Source organism: Protobothrops mucrosquamatus, unplaced genomic scaffold (genome assembly GCF_001527695.2).
Source record: "Protobothrops mucrosquamatus isolate PMUCROS unplaced genomic scaffold, P.Mucros_1.0 scaffold838, whole genome shotgun sequence".
Lineage (NCBI taxonomy): Eukaryota > Metazoa > Chordata > Lepidosauria > Squamata > Viperidae > Protobothrops > Protobothrops mucrosquamatus.
This window is the reverse complement of record NW_015387094.1, coordinates 143,943-165,794: the sequence shown is the minus strand read 5'-3', so window position 1 is coordinate 165,794 and position 21,852 is coordinate 143,943. Positions and strand designations below refer to the sequence as shown.

At 36.1% G+C, this 21,852-nt stretch overlaps 1 protein-coding gene across 1 annotated transcript in view; it reads left to right on the top strand.

Moving 5' to 3' along the window:
- Window positions 1-21,852, top strand: part of CDK19 (cyclin dependent kinase 19) — a 61,650-nt gene that overhangs the window by 26,785 nt on the left and 13,013 nt on the right. Inside the window, exons 4-7 of the mRNA XM_015818996.1 lie at window positions 9,442-9,499; window positions 12,150-12,281; window positions 19,103-19,246; window positions 19,842-19,911. Coding sequence (XP_015674482.1) covers window positions 9,442-9,499; window positions 12,150-12,281; window positions 19,103-19,246; window positions 19,842-19,911 — 404 coding nt within the window. The remainder of the gene's footprint in view (window positions 1-9,441; window positions 9,500-12,149; window positions 12,282-19,102; window positions 19,247-19,841; window positions 19,912-21,852) is intronic.

Genomic DNA, 21,852 nt, shown 5'->3' with positions numbered 1-21,852 from the left:
GCTCATTTTAATGACATCATAGGATGTTTTTACCTAGGGTATATTCTACAGGACAGTTTTAAAACTGTTAAAAACAGCTATAAAGTCTGCTACATTTCACATTGGAATATATTAAAATATAGTAGGGCTATTGTATTTTTTTCTACTATTGTAAAAACCGCAGCTACCATTTTGTTGAAATTCTCTCAACTTTTCACATAGTTTATAGGAAATAAACTATTGGTGACATAATTCTGCATCTGCTTAAATGATTCCTTAATAATATTGAAAATATGGTCTAAAAAGAAACTTAAAATAACCCTGCCTTGATTCTGCATGGTGGAACAGAGTACAGAGGGAAATTCCAGCAGCTTTCAAGGTTCTGTTACTGTATCCTATAATGATAAAGCAGAATATCATTAGTTCTTGTAGAAACTGTTCCTTGACCTGACCTATCTTGAAGGATTCATAGGGTTGTAGTGGTTTGGGTATAGAAACAAATACAATTCCAGGAAAGACAGTTGAGAGAAAATTAGTTAAATTGAATTATTAAAATTATTAAATTTTATAATTATTAAATTTAAATTAATTTAATTTAATTTTAATGTTTAAAAAGATGAGACTTTTCTTGAATTTTCTGTTCTTTAAAGGACTACTTGAATAATTAACATTATTACAAGGCCTTGTGTCTTTGAGCTGCCTTCTCAATCCGATGCTAAATGATATCCAATTGTATACCCTGAAATAGTTGCACTGCTGTCTAGGAATATTGTAATAGTGGTAGGGCCAATGAATAGGGAATGGGCAAACTGGAGTTGCTTTAAGTTCAGAAGGAAGAACCTAAACAATTTCCCCTCTAATTCAGCCTGGTTTTAGCTAACTTTAAAGTCTGCAAAAAGAACCAGAAAAAATACGAGCAATGACTATTACTGTTTTAAGAAGCAGGGACGTTTTAGTTGTGATCTGTAGTGTTTGTGGCAAGTTTGTGCTCTTGCTCGAGAACAACTTGTGAAGACTGTAGCAATCCTTGAAAAAAGCACAAACTTATTGGAAAGCAAATGTCCTGTAGAGTGTCCAGAGATGACCTTGAGGCTGAAACATTCCTTAAGTCCTGAGAAACGAGATTGTATTTGGAAGACACTCAGGCAGACGCTACCCCTGATACATTGAGGTGTAAAAGGCAAGAGAGGTAAAGCACAACCAGGCTTGTAAGATTCTGGTACTATACTTTTTCTCAATAAAGTATAGCTCTAATCTTCCTATGGAGTTGGTTTCCTGATCTGGTCTATCTTGTAGGGCTGACATAGCCATCCTTCAGTTCATAAGAGAGGTACAATGTTTTTCAAGAAAATCAAGAAAGGAGCTATGACAGGGATTCATAGGTGAGAAAAACCCAATTCTTTATAAGAAAACAAAGAAATAATTGAAATAAGAGTCATAGAAGATACTTTGGACCATTGGAGCTAAGAAACAGTTTTCAAGCCTTTGTAGGTTGAATTGGTTCAGAGCCTTTGGGAAAAGAAAAAAGGCTGGGATTGCTACAGATAGTAGAATCCTAAAGAACAGAGGGGATGCAAATAAACCCTTCAAAAAGAGCCTCCTTGTTTTGGTAAATCATGACTCACTACCAGGAAGAACTAAAACAGAAGTGTGTTCACTGGAACTAAAAAATTTTCGTGTTCTTAGTATTAAAATTGAACCAGTTATCTGGTATTGGCATGCTTTACAGTAAGAAATACTCAAGCATTTCTCAAAAATGTTTCTTCAAGTCCAAACTCATTGCTCTCTATTAGTAACTTAAGTTTTAATAGTAACTTAAGTTTTAATCTGAGATATGTGCTACTGATTGTAGTAGCAGTGTGATCATTCCCATGAAGGAATTATAAACTGTTTCTGTATGTCTGTTCAGTATAAATTAATATGATTTTTTTCCTTTTAAATAGCTTTAATCTTATTTAATGTAAATGTTGTTTTGACCATTTAGAAAGACTATGGTGGAAATAAGAATCATAGCATAGGAGAAACATGTCAGACAGTCCCTTACAAAGACCACATGTTATAGGAGATCCATCTATTACCTCAGCAGAACATATCTTTATAAAGGTGGATGAAGGTGGAATGTATGTAGTAGGCAGTTCATTCATTAGGAACCTAGATGAATTGTGGTAAGCCTTTTTTTCAAATTGTGGTTAGCTTACCTGATATTATAGTTATGAGTTAATAGCAGGGAGGAAGGACTTCTGGCTGTGGCCTACACTGACACCAACTGTATTTGAGAAATATAGTCCTGAAGTTGTAGACAATGGCTTTTTGAAAGGCATTGGCTTACATTATTTAATGTCTAGGAACAAAATGGTAAACAGCATTCTTAGATGACAAGAGAACTGAAGCCAGGGGTTGCTTGAATTCAAAGTCCTAGGCCAGTGATGGCGAACCTTTTAGAGACCAAGTGTCCAAACTGCAGCCCAAAACCCACTTATGCATCGTCGGGTGCCAGGTGGATGTGGCCCATTGACTGGGTATGGCTCATTGGCTGGGTGTGGCCCATTGGGTGGGCGTGGCTGCGGTGGTAACGGCAAACTGGATGGGACTAAAAAGTTCAATCAATCAATTCCAACTTTGCAAGATCTTTTTTTTTCCCACGAGAAATTGAAATTGATTGATTGATTGAACCTTTTTTTTTTGTACACGGTGGCGGAGGCCTAAAGCGAAAAGGTTTTATAAAACCCAGCTGAAGGCCTAGGACTGGGGCGATGGTGCGGGTGCCCACAGAAAGGGCTCTGAGTGCCGCCTCTGGCACCCTTGCCATAGGTTCGCCACCACTGTCCTAGGCTGACTCTGCATGCCCAGACTAGACATTAGATCCTCATAGGGAAAAATGGAGTACATGGTTTCCTATTCTTGTTCAGCCCTGTCAGAGCAGCAAAGTCTTCTTACATCTGTTGCTGGCTTTCTTTTCGTACTCTTTTTGGTATTGTCTCCTGGTTTGTCCTTTTGTCCTGAGTTGTTCTTTGCTCCTAGCCTCCTGCTTCATCTCTTCCCATCTTTCCACACATGTCTAAGCTGAAACTGAAAAATCTGAAACAAGTGATAAGTGGAAGGGCGATTGAAGTGAAATCTCATGACAGCTTTTGTTCTGGATAGCAGCCTTATCAGAACCTTTTATTTAAAGTAGGTGTTCTGTGGGTGCAGCTCTATGAGGCTAATTTTTAGCTTGCTGCCTCATGACCATTCTAACTAAACTGATAGCGCAGAGCTGTTTTCCTTGCCTTCTCAGTCCAATTGGCAAAACATTTCACACTTGAACCAGTAGGACAGCAAAAACTATGCTAATCTCTTGGTTTATCCTTCCTACTGTGCTGAGATTCCATTTGTAATCATTTTGTGAACATTGTTTATATCTTCTGGATAAAATATGTCCTTCAAGGGACATTTCTAAGAGCATTTTTAGAATTCTGCTCTGACACAATGTTGCTGACTGTGTATTTTAATAAGGTTCAGAACAGCAGGCGCAGATAGTGAACAAATCCCACTGTTTTTACTAGAATATAGTGGTACTATTGTTACAATATTAAAAAAAAAGTTCTGAAATATACAATTGCCATGTGAATACTTTAATTTCTTAACACTTATTGTTTAGTGGGAAAAAAATGATTTCTCTCTTGCTTACCATTTTAAATTACAAAGAAGTTTCCTTTGAGATTTCCCCCCCCCCCCCAGTCCAGGCAGAAATAAAAAGACACAAATTCTACAGGCTACCCCCTATAAATAATGAGGTCACATTCTTGCCCTTCTCCTTCCTCTTTTCCCCTAACCCTTAAATCCGATTTCAGTTGCTTACAGCCATCAAGTTCAATCAGATGGTCAAATCATATATGTTTCAAGTATTAGAAAATACTTTCGTTCTTTCTCAGAATTTGGACCTAGTTGAAAGAAGATAATTTTTCTAAATACCGGTACTTTCTAAATAAACCTGACAAAAGACCACATGGACAGAATCACCACACATGATAAAACTGAGTTTTCATATTTCAAGCTTCTAATTGCCAGACTTAACCTTCAAATTGCACGTTTAGATCTTGTATTATATTTTTCTTTTACAAGGATCATTCCTAAATAATTAGGTTGAGACTGTACTGTTGCTGGCTGAGTCTAACTTTTATTTTTCCCCATCCTGCTATTTGTCATGCTCATTTATCAAGTTAGTGGTTTTCAAAAAGAACCAAGATGAAAATAAGCCCTCCCCTCTCTTAAAGAAAATAATAAATGAGTCTCTTTTCTGATTAACTCCTTCCTGGATTAATCACACAGGTTATCATAGCCAACCATGTAAAGACAAATTCAGCCTAATTAAGGGATCCGAACTGTAGCAGTTCCTAGAATATTGCTGAAAAAGGATGTTATTCTGGAAACATTCTTCTTTTCTTTCACAGAGGCTTTTTATGCCATTATTAAAGATTCTGATGTACCCAACCCATCTATGATCCATATTCTTTTATTTTTATATTGTCCCCCTTATAAATTTGTATTTCAGGCACTTACACTGATTCATTCTAACTAAGTAATTCAGAAGACATGATACGCAGGTAGCAAGCCTTTCAGTATTTTACTAATCTTCTTCCTGTTAGTTATATCTGTGTCCCAAGGTTTTTTATTAAAATTAAGTCCAGGATCCAAACTGTAATGGATGCAAATATATATAGCACATGGTTGTCCTATTAAAAACTCTCCTTCTTTATACAAAATACAAAATGATGTAAAGTAATACAAAAAAAGAGATGCTGAGGTTCTAGAAAGAGTTCAGAGAAGAGCAACAGATTATGAGGAGTCTGGAGGCTAAACTGTATAATGAACTATTGGGGGAATTAGGCATGTCTAATACACAGTGCCAGTGTATTCTGTCTGTATGCGCATTTGCACAATAATGATCACACAAGGCCTTATGTACAAGGGATGTTGAAATCCAGTGCATTAAGTCCATGATACATTTACCATGTTAAAGCCAGTAAAGCCAGTGGCTTAATTTATCAAATAATATCTGTGCCATGTTAAATAATCATACAACTGTTGAAGGAAAAGACTTCATCATGATTCAGTCCAAGCCGGGAATAAACAACATGGTGACTGCTTTAGAAAGAAGGTTGCAGTTTATTGAAGAGGAGAGCCAGACAGAAAGATGGCTCTGGAAGAAAAGAGAGAGAGCACATGTAGGGAGTGGGTTTTTATACCCTCTGGGGCTCTTGAGGTTGTTTCCTGTTCCTGTTTGAGGCTTTGTATTTCCTGTGTCATGTATTTTGTTCCCTTTGGCTTCTGTGGGTTAATCCTATTATGTCCTGTCTTAGAGTTTGGATGGGGTATGTAGATTTTAGGTATCTGTCTTCCTAAGCTTCTAGCTGGAGGCCTCCAACCTTCCTAGATTATTTACATTTGCATTTGTACAGAGCTGGTTTCTGCTTGGGGGAGGGAGACTTGGGGCTATTAAGAAAAAACTGGGCATGCTTTTCTGCCTCTTTAAGATCCTTTGAGGAAATATAATATTTTGCCCTTTTAATATTTCCTTCCCTGACTTCCCACACGACCATTATTGGTTATTCATTTTCATTGGCCAAGATTATGTTATCAGGATCTGTATTTTCAAGGATCTCTGTTACCCCGGTGCAAACTATTGAGTGTTTAAAACCTTTTTTTTAATTGGATTTTCTCTTTAGGAGAGGGTGTTTCCCTAATTTCAGTTTTAGTTTTTTGCAAGAATCTCAAGCAATGTTTATACTTTTCAGAGTTAATTTACCATACAAATATTTTCATGTATGATAATGAGTCCTTGCAATATAGTCTCATAATATAATATATAAGGCAATGCAATGCATATTTTTTTATAAAAACATGCATGGACAACAGTACTATGCTAAAGAGATTTTTTTTTTCTCATGGGAATGTCAAATCTCAAAAAGAATTATATTCTAGATAAGCCTGAGAACAGTAAGAGTTACTAAATGCTAGCATTCTGTTGTCCATTGTTTCTCTTATCATTTAATCAGGTGTGTTCCTCTCATTCAAAACTGCAGACAGTTTTACTTCTGTTTGTTTTTGCTGGCTCCCTTCTGACCTTCTCCTTACTGAAAGAATTGATCACACTGAGCTGGTGCAGTAGCAATGTTCATATGGATTGATTTCTTTTTTTTAATGTTAAACAGAGTTTTATTCAAGAGCATGTCATAATTGCCTTTGTGCTTTCTTTCTCTGTGAGATGTTTATATTGTCGATGTCTACTAATCTGAATGGAGTGATTACATAATCAATTCAGTGTTTACATCTCTCAGGATTTTGTTTTAAATTGCAGCATGTATATTTTTTCCACAGCAAATATTGTATTTATTTTTGATCTTGTTCATTCTGCATTATATCTTTACTGGATAGTCAAACCCTATGTTTTAGTCTCAGTTGGAATCTCTTTGTTCAATTTTTATTCCTGATAATTTAAACATGAAATTCCAAAACTTTGTTTCTATAGCAACTAACATGGCTTACTCCAGGGCTAGCATTTTCTTTTAAGTAAGAGTGAAAACCAGCAAGACCCATCAGTAAGCAGAATGTTTATTGCTAGCAGAATAAATTCCTTCACTCTGTTATATCCAAATGCCCTCAAATCTGTTTTCTGTACATTTAAGTGGACAGAAATAGAGGACTCTCCTACAAAACTGAATATGCCCTAATTTTAGTCATGACTTTCATAAAGGAATAACTATTTTGAGTGAATTTAAATCTTCAGACTCAAAATCAGATGAATTGCACATGCACCAGATTTGAACATCTTTTTCTTTTTTCCCAACGAAGTTTTCACTGAGAGCAGACAATATTAGAAGTCATACTAGATCCAATTCCTTCTAGGTCATGTTAGCATTTGTATGTGGAACTTCAAATTTATATTTATTTGTATATTTTTCTATATATCTTTTGGGAACATGCATGTACAGGTAGTCCTCAACTTATAACCATTAATTTCATGATCAAAGTTACAACAGCACCGGGAAAAGTGACTTATGACCGATTTTCACACTTATGACTGTTGCCGCACCCCATGGTCACGTGATCTAAATTCAGGTGCTTGGCCCCTGGGGTGTATTTATGACAGTTGGGCTGTCCCAGGATCATGTGATCACTATTTGTAGCCTTCCCAGTCGGCTTCTGACAAACAGTCAATGGGGGAACCAGATTCGCTTAATGACCAAATGATTCACTTAACAACTGTGGCAAGAAAAGTCATAAAATGGGGTAAAACTCTCTTACCAACTGCCTTGCTTAGCAATGGAAATTTTGGTTGTAAGTCAAGGACTACCTGTAAATGATAGTATCTTAGAAGTATGGTCTCAAAAAAATATGTTTTCTCTAACAGTTTTGTCATACCAATTGATCAGACTATTCTCCTTGTTTGGGGCACAAGCCCTGCAAGATTGAATTTACAAGGAAGCATTCTCTGTCATTGCCCTCTTTTCTGAAATACTGTGCTTTAAGAAATGTGAGGGCCCCCTGCACACTGGGAATTCAATAAAGCCATTAACATTTGGCTATTTCAGCAAGCTTGAGAGACTTGAAAGATAGCATGGTTCATTCCTGTTGGGAAATATTTGTGAGTTTCCTGATGCTCCCTCCCCCCCCCCCCATTTTGATTGTAATTGTTGCTTTGTTATCATTTGATATTTTTAATCTGGCTACTGCATGAAGTATGCGAGCCCCTCAGAGTCCATTTTTAATTGGAGAGGCGTATAAATGTAGCAGATAATTAAACAATGAAGAGCTCAGTTCTTCGTATCTTTTGCTTCTCTTTGTATCCCTTACTCTGTTCTGACAAACTTAAGGTTGCGTTGGTGCCTTCAGGACTGGAATGTTTCATAAATATTAAGTAGAGCCCGAGAAACATTAGGAATTTTGATTTATGTAGCGGAATACCTTTGGAAGGTATCTGAAAGAGAGAAATAAGGATGGGAACAGAGACTTTTCAGGAAAGGGGGATTTCTAAATGGTAAGATAAAGGCCAAAATTACAAAGTGAATCAGAAGAAACTGGTCAAGGAGAGATTAGAGTTGAGGTGGGGATGAAAAAGGAGAGATTACATAATATACCCTGGAAAACTTGCCTGGGAAAGGAATTTCTCAGTGGCATAGTGACTTTAATGGCCAGTCATTGATCAAGTAAGATTCAAAGGTTTAGACCAGTGTTTCTCAACCTCAGCTACTTTAAAATGTGTGGATTTAAAATTCCCTGGGCAGGGAATTTTGGGAGTTGAAGTCCACATATCTTAAAGTTGCTAATACGGAATATTAGCAGGTGGTTCTCAACTTGCGACTACAATTGAACCCAGAATTTGTGTTGGTAAGTGAGACATATGTTAAGTGAATTTGCCCCTTTTTATGACCTTTCTTGCCACAGTTGTTAAGTGAATTACTGGCAGTTGTTAGGTTACTGACACGGTTGTTAAGTGAATCTGGCTTCCCTATTGATTTTTGTTAGAAGGTTGCAAAAGCTGATCCTATGATCCCAGGACACTGCACCCGTCATGAATGTGAGTCAGTTGCCAAGTGTCAGAATTTTGATCATGTGACCATGGGGATGCTGCAACTGTCATAAATGTGAGAAATGGTCAGAAGTCACTTTTTTCAGTGCCGTTGTAACTCTGAATGGTCACTAAACAAACTGTTGTAAATCAAAGACTACCTGTACTGGAAAAAATGAGAGTCATGGGCAACTTGGAATCTGACAGGGAATCTTCCACAGAAAGAAAAATGTGCAGATTGTAGTCAAAGCAATTAAAGTTAGTTTTAGGATCCAAAATCAGCTACAAGCCCAAAATAAAATAAATTGATTTCTTCCAGTTGAAGGAAAAACAGGGCTGGCTGTACTTCCTCAACAGAGAAACACTGTTCGTAGATCACATATTTCAGTTGTCAGTCAAAGAGTGACAATGTGTTGTCTGTAATTCAAGACACTAGAGAGATATTTAAGCATTTCTAGGATGTCATTTTCTGTTTCAATACAACTTTTGTCAGATAAGTTGGAGTCTGAGAGGCCAACATGGGTAGTTATGAAGAGATAAAATAGAGGTAACAATTTCAATAGAGATTTCAAAACTGAAGTCAAATTTATTAGCTGCATAGATTTACTGTAGTGTAGATAACACGAAGTATTTGTAAACATGTATTTTCCCTCTTAAAACAGTTATTTTCATTTAAGCTATATTGAAAGAATGTTTAACAATATGGTTGTTTCAAGCAGTTTCATATAAAATAAAACAGAATAATTCTATTTCTATATTGAAAAGAAATATATATTATATAAAATTTTAAATAATATTTCAAGGCAGGAAAGTGCATGACCGTGCATTATAAACCTTTTATATGTAAACTTGTACCATTAAATTAATGTGTGATACGTGAGATATATGGATATTTTGCTTTCATTTCCCAGAAACCAGCAAATATTCTAGTAATGGGAGAAGGTCCTGAAAGAGGAAGAGTTAAGATAGGTAAGTTTTATAATTACCCATATTTATAAATTTAATTGCACTAGAACTTAACAGAAATCCAAAGCAAAGCATCTCAATCACACTTACTTACAGATGGTATAGATAGTTGGGTCTAAAGGAAAGCTTATAGGAGAATGTGAGAAAGGAAAATGACTTTCCTGTATCCATTCAGGAGCCTCCATAATTCAGCTGAATGTGGTAAGAGGTGGGTAAGTAAGGTGTCAAATAATATGGGAGAAAGTCCCATGTTCTCAGGAGAACAGTAGCAACTTGTACTTCATTTAATTAGAGACAATACCATAAAAAGAATGCTGCGCTGGTATACGGAGTAAGTGCAAAAACAAACATTTAGAATTATTCAATTATTATAAAATATATAATAAGTTGCTAGGATAGGTTGTTATTACCTTTAAAATTTCTAGGCTACTTCCAAAACCCCCAGAAATATCTAATGGAAAGTGTGCCATGGGTAAAATGCAGATGAGAAACTTCTGTGTATATTAATAGCAGGAAACTGTTTGGAGTGATTGATGTATGAACCAGTTTTGAGGATATGAATAGAAGTAGATTCTGCTGAAGCAGTAGTAACAATGCATGTTAAAGACTGGTGTTACCAGTTTCTCTAGCTCTTGGAGCCACTTAAAGTTAGTAGTTAAAACTGGGTATACTTCTTCAGCTATGATTGAATGTTTAAAAGCTTGAAGCTCTTAACTCTGTGGGTAAAGTTTACTTTTTCTGCGGATCAGTACCAAAACCTGCCATATCTCAAAATTTGTTACTTGCCTATCTCTACAGAGCAATTTATAGCAGAATTGTACAAGCTGTTTACTTGAGATTAATTATTAGTTATCATGAGGCTTCACTCCAGACACCGCAATAGATCATTACTCTCCAGATATTGAACTGCATATTCATTAAGTTGCTTATTATGAAAATTCATAGACATTACATGACTACATTAGCTTTTTTATTAGTTTTAATGAAGTCATAATTGCACAGAAGATGTTTTTGCTGCAATACACAGAAATTCAAGTCTCTTTCTGTGTCTTTGGGATTTAAATTCAAGGCCTTTTCCCCATATTTTTGGAGAATGGAAATTTGGCCATTTGCTTCATGGTTTTGAGATCAATACTGATGAACTGGTTCACTCTGACCTGAGACTCAACCTGTTCCTGCTTTACCAGTTTCATTTTAATGTGTACTTTTATATTTATCATGCTTTAATTGATGATATCAATAGCAAAAAAGACAAAATTGCCATCGTGGCACAGAGGCTACTTTTTTCCTGCAAAAATGTTGTCATCAATCAGAATTGTGAATGTGAAAAAATCTCAATGTAATAATGTACTACATTCCATAATGAGATGTATGTAGCACCTAGGTTGAGACACAATTCACTTGTGTTTAGTATAGAACATAAATGCTTTTAAAGTCCCTTCTAACCAAATGTTGCCATTTTGAGGCCTAAAAACCATGCAAACCAAGGTGTAAACTGTAATTTATGCTTAACACCTGCTTACATCAGTCCTTACATCAGTCCTTTACTGCATCTCATTTACCTTGCTTTATTCAAAACTGCTTTTGTAAATTGTTCAGATAACTCATTTAGTGTAAAATAGAAAAGCCGGGTTTTTTTTCTGACAGATACTTATTAAATTGTACAAAACTACTCATATTTTGATTATATTGGTTTCCAGTGTGTTGCTCAGATCATTTCATGGTACTGGTTTTTTTAATCTATAAAGTTCCAGAGCTTTTGGTAACCAACAATTGTGTTACTTATAGAATTTATCAATCTTACCTAATAAATTTACAGACATTTCTAACATTCTCTTTTCACTTTGTCATTATGGGGTACTGAGTGTAGATTAATGAGAAAGAAATGAATGTCAACAAATGTAGAATCAGGCTGCAGCATAACAAAGTTAGCAAAAGTGAAGGGGGTTCTGAATACTTTCCGAATGCCCTGTAGGTGCTTCATTTGTGCTCTGCACGCCATGAAGCATATTTTTGGTCCTGATTGTCATGAATATTTGCCTTTTATGTATTTTATGCTAGATATTAAAATCTTTGACGGTATAAGTTTTATATCAAGTCTATTAATCTGAACAAGAATATAAATTTGTTTTAATAATGATGAAGTGTTTGGACTTGCACAAATCAGTTATATTTCTAATAGCTACCCAGAATATTTCTTTTGGCCTAAGTTATGACATATTTGATATAATATAGTAAATAATGGTGTTGTTCAAGTCAACACACGTGTTCAAAAGTACTCATACTCAGTTTATGATGTTAAGGGAGTGGCAATAGGGAATGTTTGTAGCTCCTAACACGGATGAAATGCATTTATAATTTAAAATTTTGAGTAATATGTTCAGGATTATCAGCAATGTTAGCATATTGTACATGCAAATACATTGTTTGGGATGTGGAGTAAGCCAAAAAAAGGGGGGGAGGGGAGAAATAAACTAGCTAATATCCTCAAACAGGTCCTATAGGAAAGTTCTAGATGTCAGCAATGTAAGATTGTGTACTTCACCTAGCTTTGAGATCAGTGAGGCATTGATAATATCAAGAATAGCAGTATAGAAGAATTTACTTTAGAAAAATTTTGTTTGGTGTAATACAGATACTGGTTATTTTGCAGCTGATATGGGTTTTGCAAGGCTATTCAATTCTCCTCTTAAGCCGCTGGCAGACCTTGACCCAGTTGTGGTGACATTTTGGTATAGAGCTCCAGAATTGTTACTTGGGGCAAGGCACTACACAAAGGCAATTGGTAAGTGTTTTGATTTAAAAAATATACCTCAATAATTATCAAAATTATCAATGTGCAGAATAAATGTAAGAGTTATAAAGCTATTAAATAGACCAATATTTTAAATATCTCCTCCATTTCAGAAATAAAATTCAGTTTTGTTAATTCATACAAACTAAAGCATGCCCTATTACAAGTACCACTATTTGAGGATGTTTCACAAATATTTTGAATGTGTTTCTATCAGACTTAATTGTTTTTTATTCCAAAAATATCCAACTGCCATTTCCTTTTCTGGTCTCCCGGTGTAAAAGATCCTGTGTTTTAGCTCATCTCTATCCAGAAACCTTCTGTATCTGCAGGAAAAAGAGCAAAATGTTCTTATCAAATCATTTCCTCTGCCTACCTTCGCCAATCTGGGTTGTCCAAATGGACTGCAACTTCCAGGTTCTCCAGCCAGCATGAGCCCTTGAGAATTCTGGGGTTGCAGTTCTGACAAATGTTGATGGTGCCTGGTTGAAGAAGATTTTGCTTTTGCCGATAATTTTAAAACCTTGCAGGAGTTGAACAGTTGAAGAATATACTATGTTGATGCAGCCATATAAAGTCATGTTCCTATAATGGTCACTTAGTAACCATCTTCTATTTTATCTATCAATTTTATTTGATTGACTGAACTGCCTGAACCCTGCAGAACCATTATCTACATTAATTACATCACTGCTTTCAGAGATCATCCTCCTTTGTTGTTAGCTATCTCATATATTTAATTCCTTTTTATTTCTCATTTCTTTTCCACACTCAGGGTTGCATTGTTTTCCTGGGAAAGAATAGCCCATGGGTATGATTCTCTGAGGGATTAATATACATAAAAAAAGATGTTCAGGAATGACATAGAGACAGCTAAACAGTGAGGGAACCTGTGGTACAGATAGTCTCTCTTACTTGGGTTGTAAAAATGCAGAATTCTGAATGTCCTTCAAGTCCTCCTATTTCTATGATATATTCAGGTTCTTCTATTTCTATTTCTATGATCTATTAATGAAGTCACTATACATGCTTTAGAGACACTGCCATTGAACTCTATTGCCTAGTGTATAAATGTATTAGTAATTCTTATTTCTAAAAGAAATATGTATGTGGGAAAAGAAGGACCAAACAATTTCTTTAAATTTTCCATCTCCATTCTGTCATGCTTCTTTTCTCATTGTCCATGCCCTTTTCAAAGTAACATTATTATAAATGTGATCCTGTGTACAGAATATTGAACTTAAATATGAGACATGGATTTTAAAAAGTAATTTTCCTCTATTCCAAATCCTGAATCCTAGTGGTTAAGAAATATTCTGTGTGTAAAATAGTCTTGTTTCACTAATCTTGTACTTTTAAGAAATGTTTAAATGTTCTTTGGAACAGGGAGAAAATGATCTTCCAGTTTCTCTGCTTGCCTTTCTTTCTTATTGGTTCTATGTTTCTAATCTTCCAAGATCAGAAAATAAATCATTTATAGGTCTACTCTGAACATTCTTATTATCTTTGCTGATCCAAAATGAATACCCCAGAGCTATGTCCATTACTGAAAAATATCCAAAGTTTGTCTGAAAAATACTAACTTTCTTTAAGCGGTTAGGGGAATGGGAACAGTTTAACTTACAGAGGTCTCATGTTCCCATTCAAGGTCATTAGAGACGAGTTGAGCTTGTTTTTTGGTAGAAGACTTAATATTAGACTTAATATTTCTTCCTTGCCTGTAGAGGAACTTACTTCCCTTCAGTGTTTTGAATTCAGCTGTGTGTTATTTAATTTCTCCTTTGTTGCATATTCCACTGTAACAGCCAACTTGCAATTGATAAAACATATGAGAATGGAAGAATAAGGTATAAACATTTGATATTACACATGTCAGACACAGGCAAGCAAATCCACTCATGAAAAGTCCAAGTCAACAACTTTATTGTATTCTATCTATATTACAAGATTCTCCCCAGACTGCTTGCCTTCCCAAGTGGGAACAACTAGATACGTTTCCATGGAACATGGAGGGGGGGGGACACAGACTTGTGCCTCTTGTGGCTACACAAAGACTCAAGGCTAGTTCGCTGTTTTATCCCTTCTCCCTGCCTGACTGGGAATTTCCTATCAGTACGGTAATATAACTCACATGTCAGCCCTTGGGTCACTTGAATATACTGTATTAATCTATTTCTTTTCCTAAATAAAATGGGAACATCGGGCCTGTCTTCTGATACCCAGAGAAATACTCATAATAAGTCCAACTATTGTACTTGATCAATGCATTCTCCAACACTGTCAGTTCTTATTGGAATAGGGAATTTATATCTTCTGATTCGCTGTTGTAGAAAGCAATCAAACATAGAGGACTTGAAGGACAGAAGGAAGAGCCACTATCAAGGAAACAGTCAGATACGTGGGCTTGAACCCAGACTAAGAAAACAATTTGGGGGGGGGGATGAACACACTGACCTACAACATATTGGCCCTACAACATAAAGCAGACTTAGGAACCAATGCCATATAGGTCAACACTATTTTTACTGTGACTATTATAATAACAGAATCTTGCAAGTCTGAATGTGTTTTTGCCAGCACCTAACTTTATTGTCTGAAGTTAGGAGCAGCTTGAGACATTTTCTCGAGTTATTTTCTTGGCCCAGAATCATGTGCTGCTCTTTTTGCTTACTTATTTAAAAGATACACCCACTAACCTTTGGGTGAGGTTTCAGAATTACATGCAGAAACAAGATAATACTTTAAATATGTAAAATGCAATCATTGGTGAGGGAAACGAAACAAAGATATAGAATGCAGATGAACAGGACTGAATTGGACAAAAACAGGTTAAAGCTAATTATCAAGCTTATTTTGGGAGGGTGAAGGTAACAAAGAATAATTTTTCACTAATGTTGAATTCTTCACAGTTTTGTCCTGCAGGGACTTTTCAAATACTTTTTATAGACTAATTAAAGGGGGAAAATCCCAGCTGAACTCTTGATTACCTGTTGCACATGTTTGCTATGGATAAGATTGCTTAGAGTGCCATGATCTAGACTTCATGACTCATGCAAGCCATTAATGTGAAGCAGCCACATGAGCCTAATAAATGATGTGACTGCTTCAACAGTTCAAAGAGAGATGCTTTGTGTACATTCCCAAAGCACCTCTTTACAACAAATTGTACAACCACAGTATCTTTATTTCCCTTCAGAGGACTTGTGATCAATTTCTTCAGCAGTCCTGTGAACGTTTCCTTCTTAATATACTTTCATTGTCAAGTTCTATCCAATTTGGTAAATTCAGAAATATTGTACAGCAATTGCTTTTCTTAGGTTTGGGGCTTGATCTGCAGATATTAATATTTAATCTGCACTTGACCATAGAGCTCACTGGTGATTTTGGATCAGTCACTCAATCTCAGCCCAACCTATCTTATCAGGTTACTGTTGTGAGGATGAAATTAGGGGAAACTTCATATAAAAAGCCTTGAACTGTTAGAGAGAGGTGAGATTTAAATCCTTCATTCAGATATTGGTTCATTGAATTCCTTTAACTTGTACTTAGTTGATCTGGCACATGGAAAATGTAGCATTTCAGAAAATATAATCTATTACTTCGAGTATCCAATTTAGCAATTTAAATTTGCCCTTCCAGAGTTCAAAATTAGATTTTGTTTTCACACTAATGATGCTGGTATGCAGTCTGATTTCTCCTCTATCTCCATCCTATGTCTATTAGCTGTAATGAATGTGCAGAATTCTATTTCATGAGATCCAGACACAGAAAGATTAAAAAGACACATTAGTAGATCTGTCCATCTAGATAATGGGCAGAAACAATTGAAGCCCAGAAAAATAAGAGGCCAAGAAACCAATCAAGAAGGTCAATATCCCCTCAGGGCTTTAAAAATGGGAAAGACAACCTCCATTTTGTCTTTGCTTTTGTCTTCAGTATTTTTTTTCCCATTAAGGCTGGCTGAAGACAAGGTAAGAGCAAAGCCTCTAGACAGCAATTACCAAGCTGGATACCAAGTGTTGCCTCTAGCAGCAGTTACCAAGTGAATTTGGACAGCAAGCTAACACCAGTGAAGCTGGTTGTAGTATAGATCCTGCTCTTGTGAGAAGCAGGTGGGGGAGGAAGAATTCAATTTATGTGCAAAAGGTAGGTGTTTTTACCCTTGAGTAGCATTAAACTTCTTGAACTCCACATGATTTTTGCTTCTTTAGCTCAACAACTATTTGGGGCTTGACAATTTTGTTTCATGGGCTGAGATCTAGGTTATGTGAATCTGTTTTGGAGTGTGTGCATTTGTTGAGATCCAAGATCTGATGGAGCAGCTAGCTCATTCCTTTCAGAAAATAACTGTCTATTCCTTTTTTTTTCTTTCAAACTTTCTTCTACTGGTAGGTCTTGAACCTAGATATAATAAAAATGGAAAGTTCTTAATGAGCCAGAGGGTCTCATTCTGGGAAAGGAATCTAGCTTTTAGCACAGATCTCCAGGCATCTAAAAGAACAGGGTTATAACTTGCATATTGGTAAACCAGCAATAGAAGGGGATTTTCCTGGAGTAACATGGCTGGTAGTATTCATAGTTGACTGTGCCAAAGAATTGTAGGGAGAATTGGCAGAACCGTGGAAGTTGGTTTTGGAGACCCATTGTGGGAATGCATGGGATTTCAAACGATCATATTTTTAATGCATTATTCTGACCCATTTATATAAACTGACTTTATAGGAAGTCTTCAAGCTGTTCATTATCCAGAAGATGGATACTGTGTAAGGACTTTTTTCTTCTTTGCAATTGATATAGATTGTAACTAGCTGGGAATAGTCCTGCTAGATTTTGTAAAATTAAAATAAATGTATTAGATTTTTCTAGTAGAATAAATGCATTTTATTTTCTCAGTTTGCTTTTCCAGCTGTCCTGGCTAATCCTTGACATGATTGTCATAGATTGCAACCTTAAATTGAAGCTTTGGAAGTCCTCTCTCTTAGCTCCTGTTGACTCCCTAGAGCTTTCTGTTCACAGTTTGACACCATCTGTTATCTCCAGCTAAGAGATGCTTAGCTTTGTCTTACCACAGACTCCAGATAATAAGCTGGCTAAGTTTGTGGATGATATCAAACAATTCAGAGCAGAAAATGTGATTATGAAAAGATTCTGAAGGGTCTCTTTAAACTGGGGTGAATGGTCACCCACATAGCAAATAGAGTCAATTTAATTAAATGTAAGGCAACATACATTGCCAAAACTCTTGTCTGAACATCCACCAATGTGGTCTGAATTGCCTAAAACTAAGAAAAGTATCTTGAAGCCACAACTTAGTAAAGATGTTGGGCAACAGCTAGGAAAAAAGGCAAATTCTGTACTAGGGATCATTAGGAAAGAGATTGCAAGTAAAACTGCTAATTTTGTAAAATAGGATAGGATAGGATAGGATAGGATAGGATAGACTAGGTTAGGATAGGATAGGATAGGATAGGATAGGATAGGATAGGATAGGATAGGATAGAATTCTTTATTGGCCAAGAGTGATTGGACACAGAAGGAATTTGTCTCCAGTGCATAAGCTCACAGTGTACATATAAACAGCAAGTAATAGGTCATAGATCATAAATCATAAAAAACCATAGGGGAAGATAATAGGAAAGAAGAGAAATTGAGAAAAGATGAGAAATTATATATCCCTCACTTGACACAACCCACATTTAACCTATCACAAGACCCTGACCTGATGTGACCCTCACCAGATGTGACCTCACTATCACAAGACCTACTGATCACACGAAGCCCTTATAAGCAGAAGAACACTGATAGTGGCATCCCCTAAATTCTGCTGAAGATGTTACCTAGCCTGGTAACTAAATGTTTGGAAACCAACCCACAAGCTTGAAGACTGAACCTCCACCCTCAGCTATCTTTGTGTATAGTTGTTTTGGTATGCAATGCTCTATAGCAGCATCTTCAGGGGAGAAGTGGAAATAGATTATGTCCAGGATGTGAGGGGTCTGTAGATATTTTCTCAGCCTTCTTTCTGGTTTGTGCAGTATACAGATCTTCAATGGAAGGCAGGCTGGGGGTGATTGTTTTTTCTGCAGTCCTGTAGAAGTCTGTACCTGTCTTGTTTGGTTGCTGTGCCAAACCAGACAGTTATTGAGGTACAAATGACAGACTCAATAATTCCTCTGTAGAACTGTATCAGCAGATCATTGGGCAATCTGAGTTTTCTGAATTGACGCAGGCATTAATTTCAATGGCTTTAAAAGGGTCAATCAAATGCAATTAATCTTGAAGATTCATTGCTATTAGGGATGTGAGACACTCACTGATTCAGGATGTGTAAAATTCACTGAGGCAGGAGTAGAACTTAGTGTTTTCTTCTGAGCTATGAACCTTTCCCAGACTTATGCTATTCTGGGAAAATTGGAGGCAGTTTGTGGTGTTTGTGGTGTTCTTGAGATGGTCCAGCCCCCAAACAGGATTGTTTCTCCAAAATGATGCAGGAGGCTGACGACTCTAAGTGAAATAGGATGGGCACTACACAACATTTTTTATCTGTTTTATTTTATTCTATTCTGTCTACTCTTTCATGCAAAGGGATCTGTAATAAATATAAATTTCTATATAAAAATATGGTAATACTTTACTCATTTGAAGTACAGTAGATCCTCAAGTGAAATTTATGCATGGTTTGTTCATCTTGTTATAACATCACTATTTCATTTTTTGTCTGACTGTTATACACCTACTGTGACAAATAGTTATATGTAGTATTTTATTCTCTAAAAAGCTATTTAGATTTTATATCTTATTTTGTTTCCTAGATATATGGGCTATTGGCTGTATATTTGCTGAGCTATTGACGTCAGAACCTATATTTCACTGTCGTCAGGAAGACATCAAAACAAGCAATCCTTTCCATCATGATCAGCTTGATCGCATATTTAGTGTCATGGGATTCCCTGCAGGTGATTCAGTGACCCTTAAAACATTATAAGAAATCTTTGACCTGAATTGTTTTCAATAAATTGATTTTTCTTCCTATGCATGTATTCCATTCAAATACAATTTTATTATGACTTTTGATCAGCAAATGTATATGCTTGTACAGGTAGTCCTCGACCTAGGATCACAACTGAGCCCAAAATTTCCATTGCTAAAGAAGACAGTTGTTAAATTAGTTTTGTTCCATTTTATGACCTTTCTTGCCACAGTTATTAAGTGAATCACTGCAATTGTTGAGTTAGTAACATAGTTGTTCAGTGAATCTGGCTTCCCCATTGACTTTGCTTGTCAGAAGCTCACATGACCCAAGGACACTGCAACCGTCGTAAATCCATGCCAGTTGCCAAGCATCTGGATTTTTATCACATGATCATGGGATGCTACAACAGTTGTAAGTGTGAAAAACTGTCATAAGTCACTTTTTTCAGTGCCACTGTAACTTTGAACAGTCATTAAACGAAAGGTTGTAAGTGGAGTTACTGTAGAATATAGGATAGACTGTGCCCAGTATTTTATCTTGTGCTTCTTTAATATTTTCCAAATTTTTACTTTACAAAGATAAAGACTGGGAAGACATTAGGAAAATGCCAGAATATCCTACACTTCAAAAAGATTTCAGAAGAACAACGTAAGTTACATATCTCTGGTCATTATGCTTTAAATATATAATTATCAGTATATAGTTTTTATTATTTTTATTTGGGAGATTTGGTAGTAGAAAGAGGCATGATGTAGACTTGGACATAAAGTTTCACCCTTCTCTGTCTTTCTTTTCATGAAAGGATCATGATTGTTTGTAACAAATTCTTCCTTTGTTGGGATGAATTTCAGAAACACATTTGTCAAACTTAAATGGTAGAAAATGGGATAAATTCAGTATGACCAAGAAACTAATTTGATTTAGAGAGTATGTGAAATCTCAGTTGTCTTTTCCTTATAGAAAGAGGGAGTATGTCATACTGAGACTTTTATTACAACACATAACTCTAAATCATGAGTTGTATCTGAACACGGCTACTATATATAGGTACCCTCACTTACCAGTTGCAGCTGAGACTGGCAACTAAGCAACACAGTCATATTAAAGTAAAACATCACCTTACCACGCCCAGCTTATAATGTCAGTTAAGCATGTGACATAACCATTGACTGCTTGTTTAATGCCAGCTTTGAAAGCTGGAAATAGCAATTACTTGTCTGTAGGATGCTGCAACCATCATAAACATGCATCAGTTACCAAGTGCCCAAATGATAATCACACGACTGCAGGATTGCTGCAATGGTCACATGTTCAAGGACCACTGATAAATCTCCTTTTTAGGGCTGTTGTAGCTTCAAATGGTTGCTGAACAAGGCATCAGTAAGCAAGGATTGTATTTTTAAATTCCATCTTGAGGCTTAAAATACAAGTGTTTTCTATGTCCCAGTTAGATTATTATCATTTGATACACAGGTTGCCCTTCAGATACTTTAGAAGAAATGGGTAGCCTTCTGTCATGTAAGGTCATTTTTTTTCCCCTGGAATTTGAGGGTCACCAGCCACAGTCCAGGTGCAAATTAGTGGCTTATTAAGGCAGATACCTGCTATTAACTACGGTACCTGCATCCCCATGAATAAATGATCAACCAAAGGATTTGTGATCAGTATCAAAGCCAAGCTTAGGTTGACTTTAAAGATTCTTTCCTTTAAAGATTTTCCCCCCCAGTAATCTAGTTTAATGGATAATTTTTAGTTGTTGTGTTTAGAAGTTGAGAATCAGGTCCTAACAGGAACAGGAACCCTAACAGGGACAGTAAATTATATCAGTATTGAGAGAGTTGCTGTTGTTTTCAGACTCATGTGAACATGTAGCAACTTGTGCTCTTCACATAAGTTACTCATTTTCAGTTCCCATCATCTTTAACATTTTAAGAATCACAGATGCTGATTATTAGGCTATGTGCCTGGCAAATAAAATCTTCATTGGATGCCCTTCTCCAGATATTCTACTGCCTCTTGGAATTTGGGTTGATGAATAGAACAAAGGTTCAGATTATCACATTTCATTCCTTAACATGGACAATCCTATTATTTTATGTAGTACTACCATATCTGGTCTCTAAAATCTGCACTTCTTTCTGTATCTCCTTGCAGCTGTTCTGATGGAATTTTGCAACCCATATACGATAGTCCAAATCTTATCTTACTTTTCTTGAGCATTCGATAAGATTTCATCTGCATTTTTAGAATATTTGCTTCTATTTTAATTTTAATTTTTTATTTCATTAACTTTGGTGAGGGGAGAAGATCTGTACAACTCAATGGACACAAGGTAGTCATGGAATATAGTGGTACCTTCAAAACTGATTGATTTTATTGGGCATTAGCTTTCTTGCAACTCACGTCCACAGATCCATAGTGTGGGCCTGCATTCTGTGGATCTGATGAAGTGAGCTGCTATTCACAAAAGATTATGTCCCAATCAAGTTGATTAGTCTTGAAGGTGCTATCAGACTCCATATCTATTTTATTACCTTGACTTCTACTGCCTATTGCTTTTATGCTTTAATTAAGTTTTCACATTAGTTT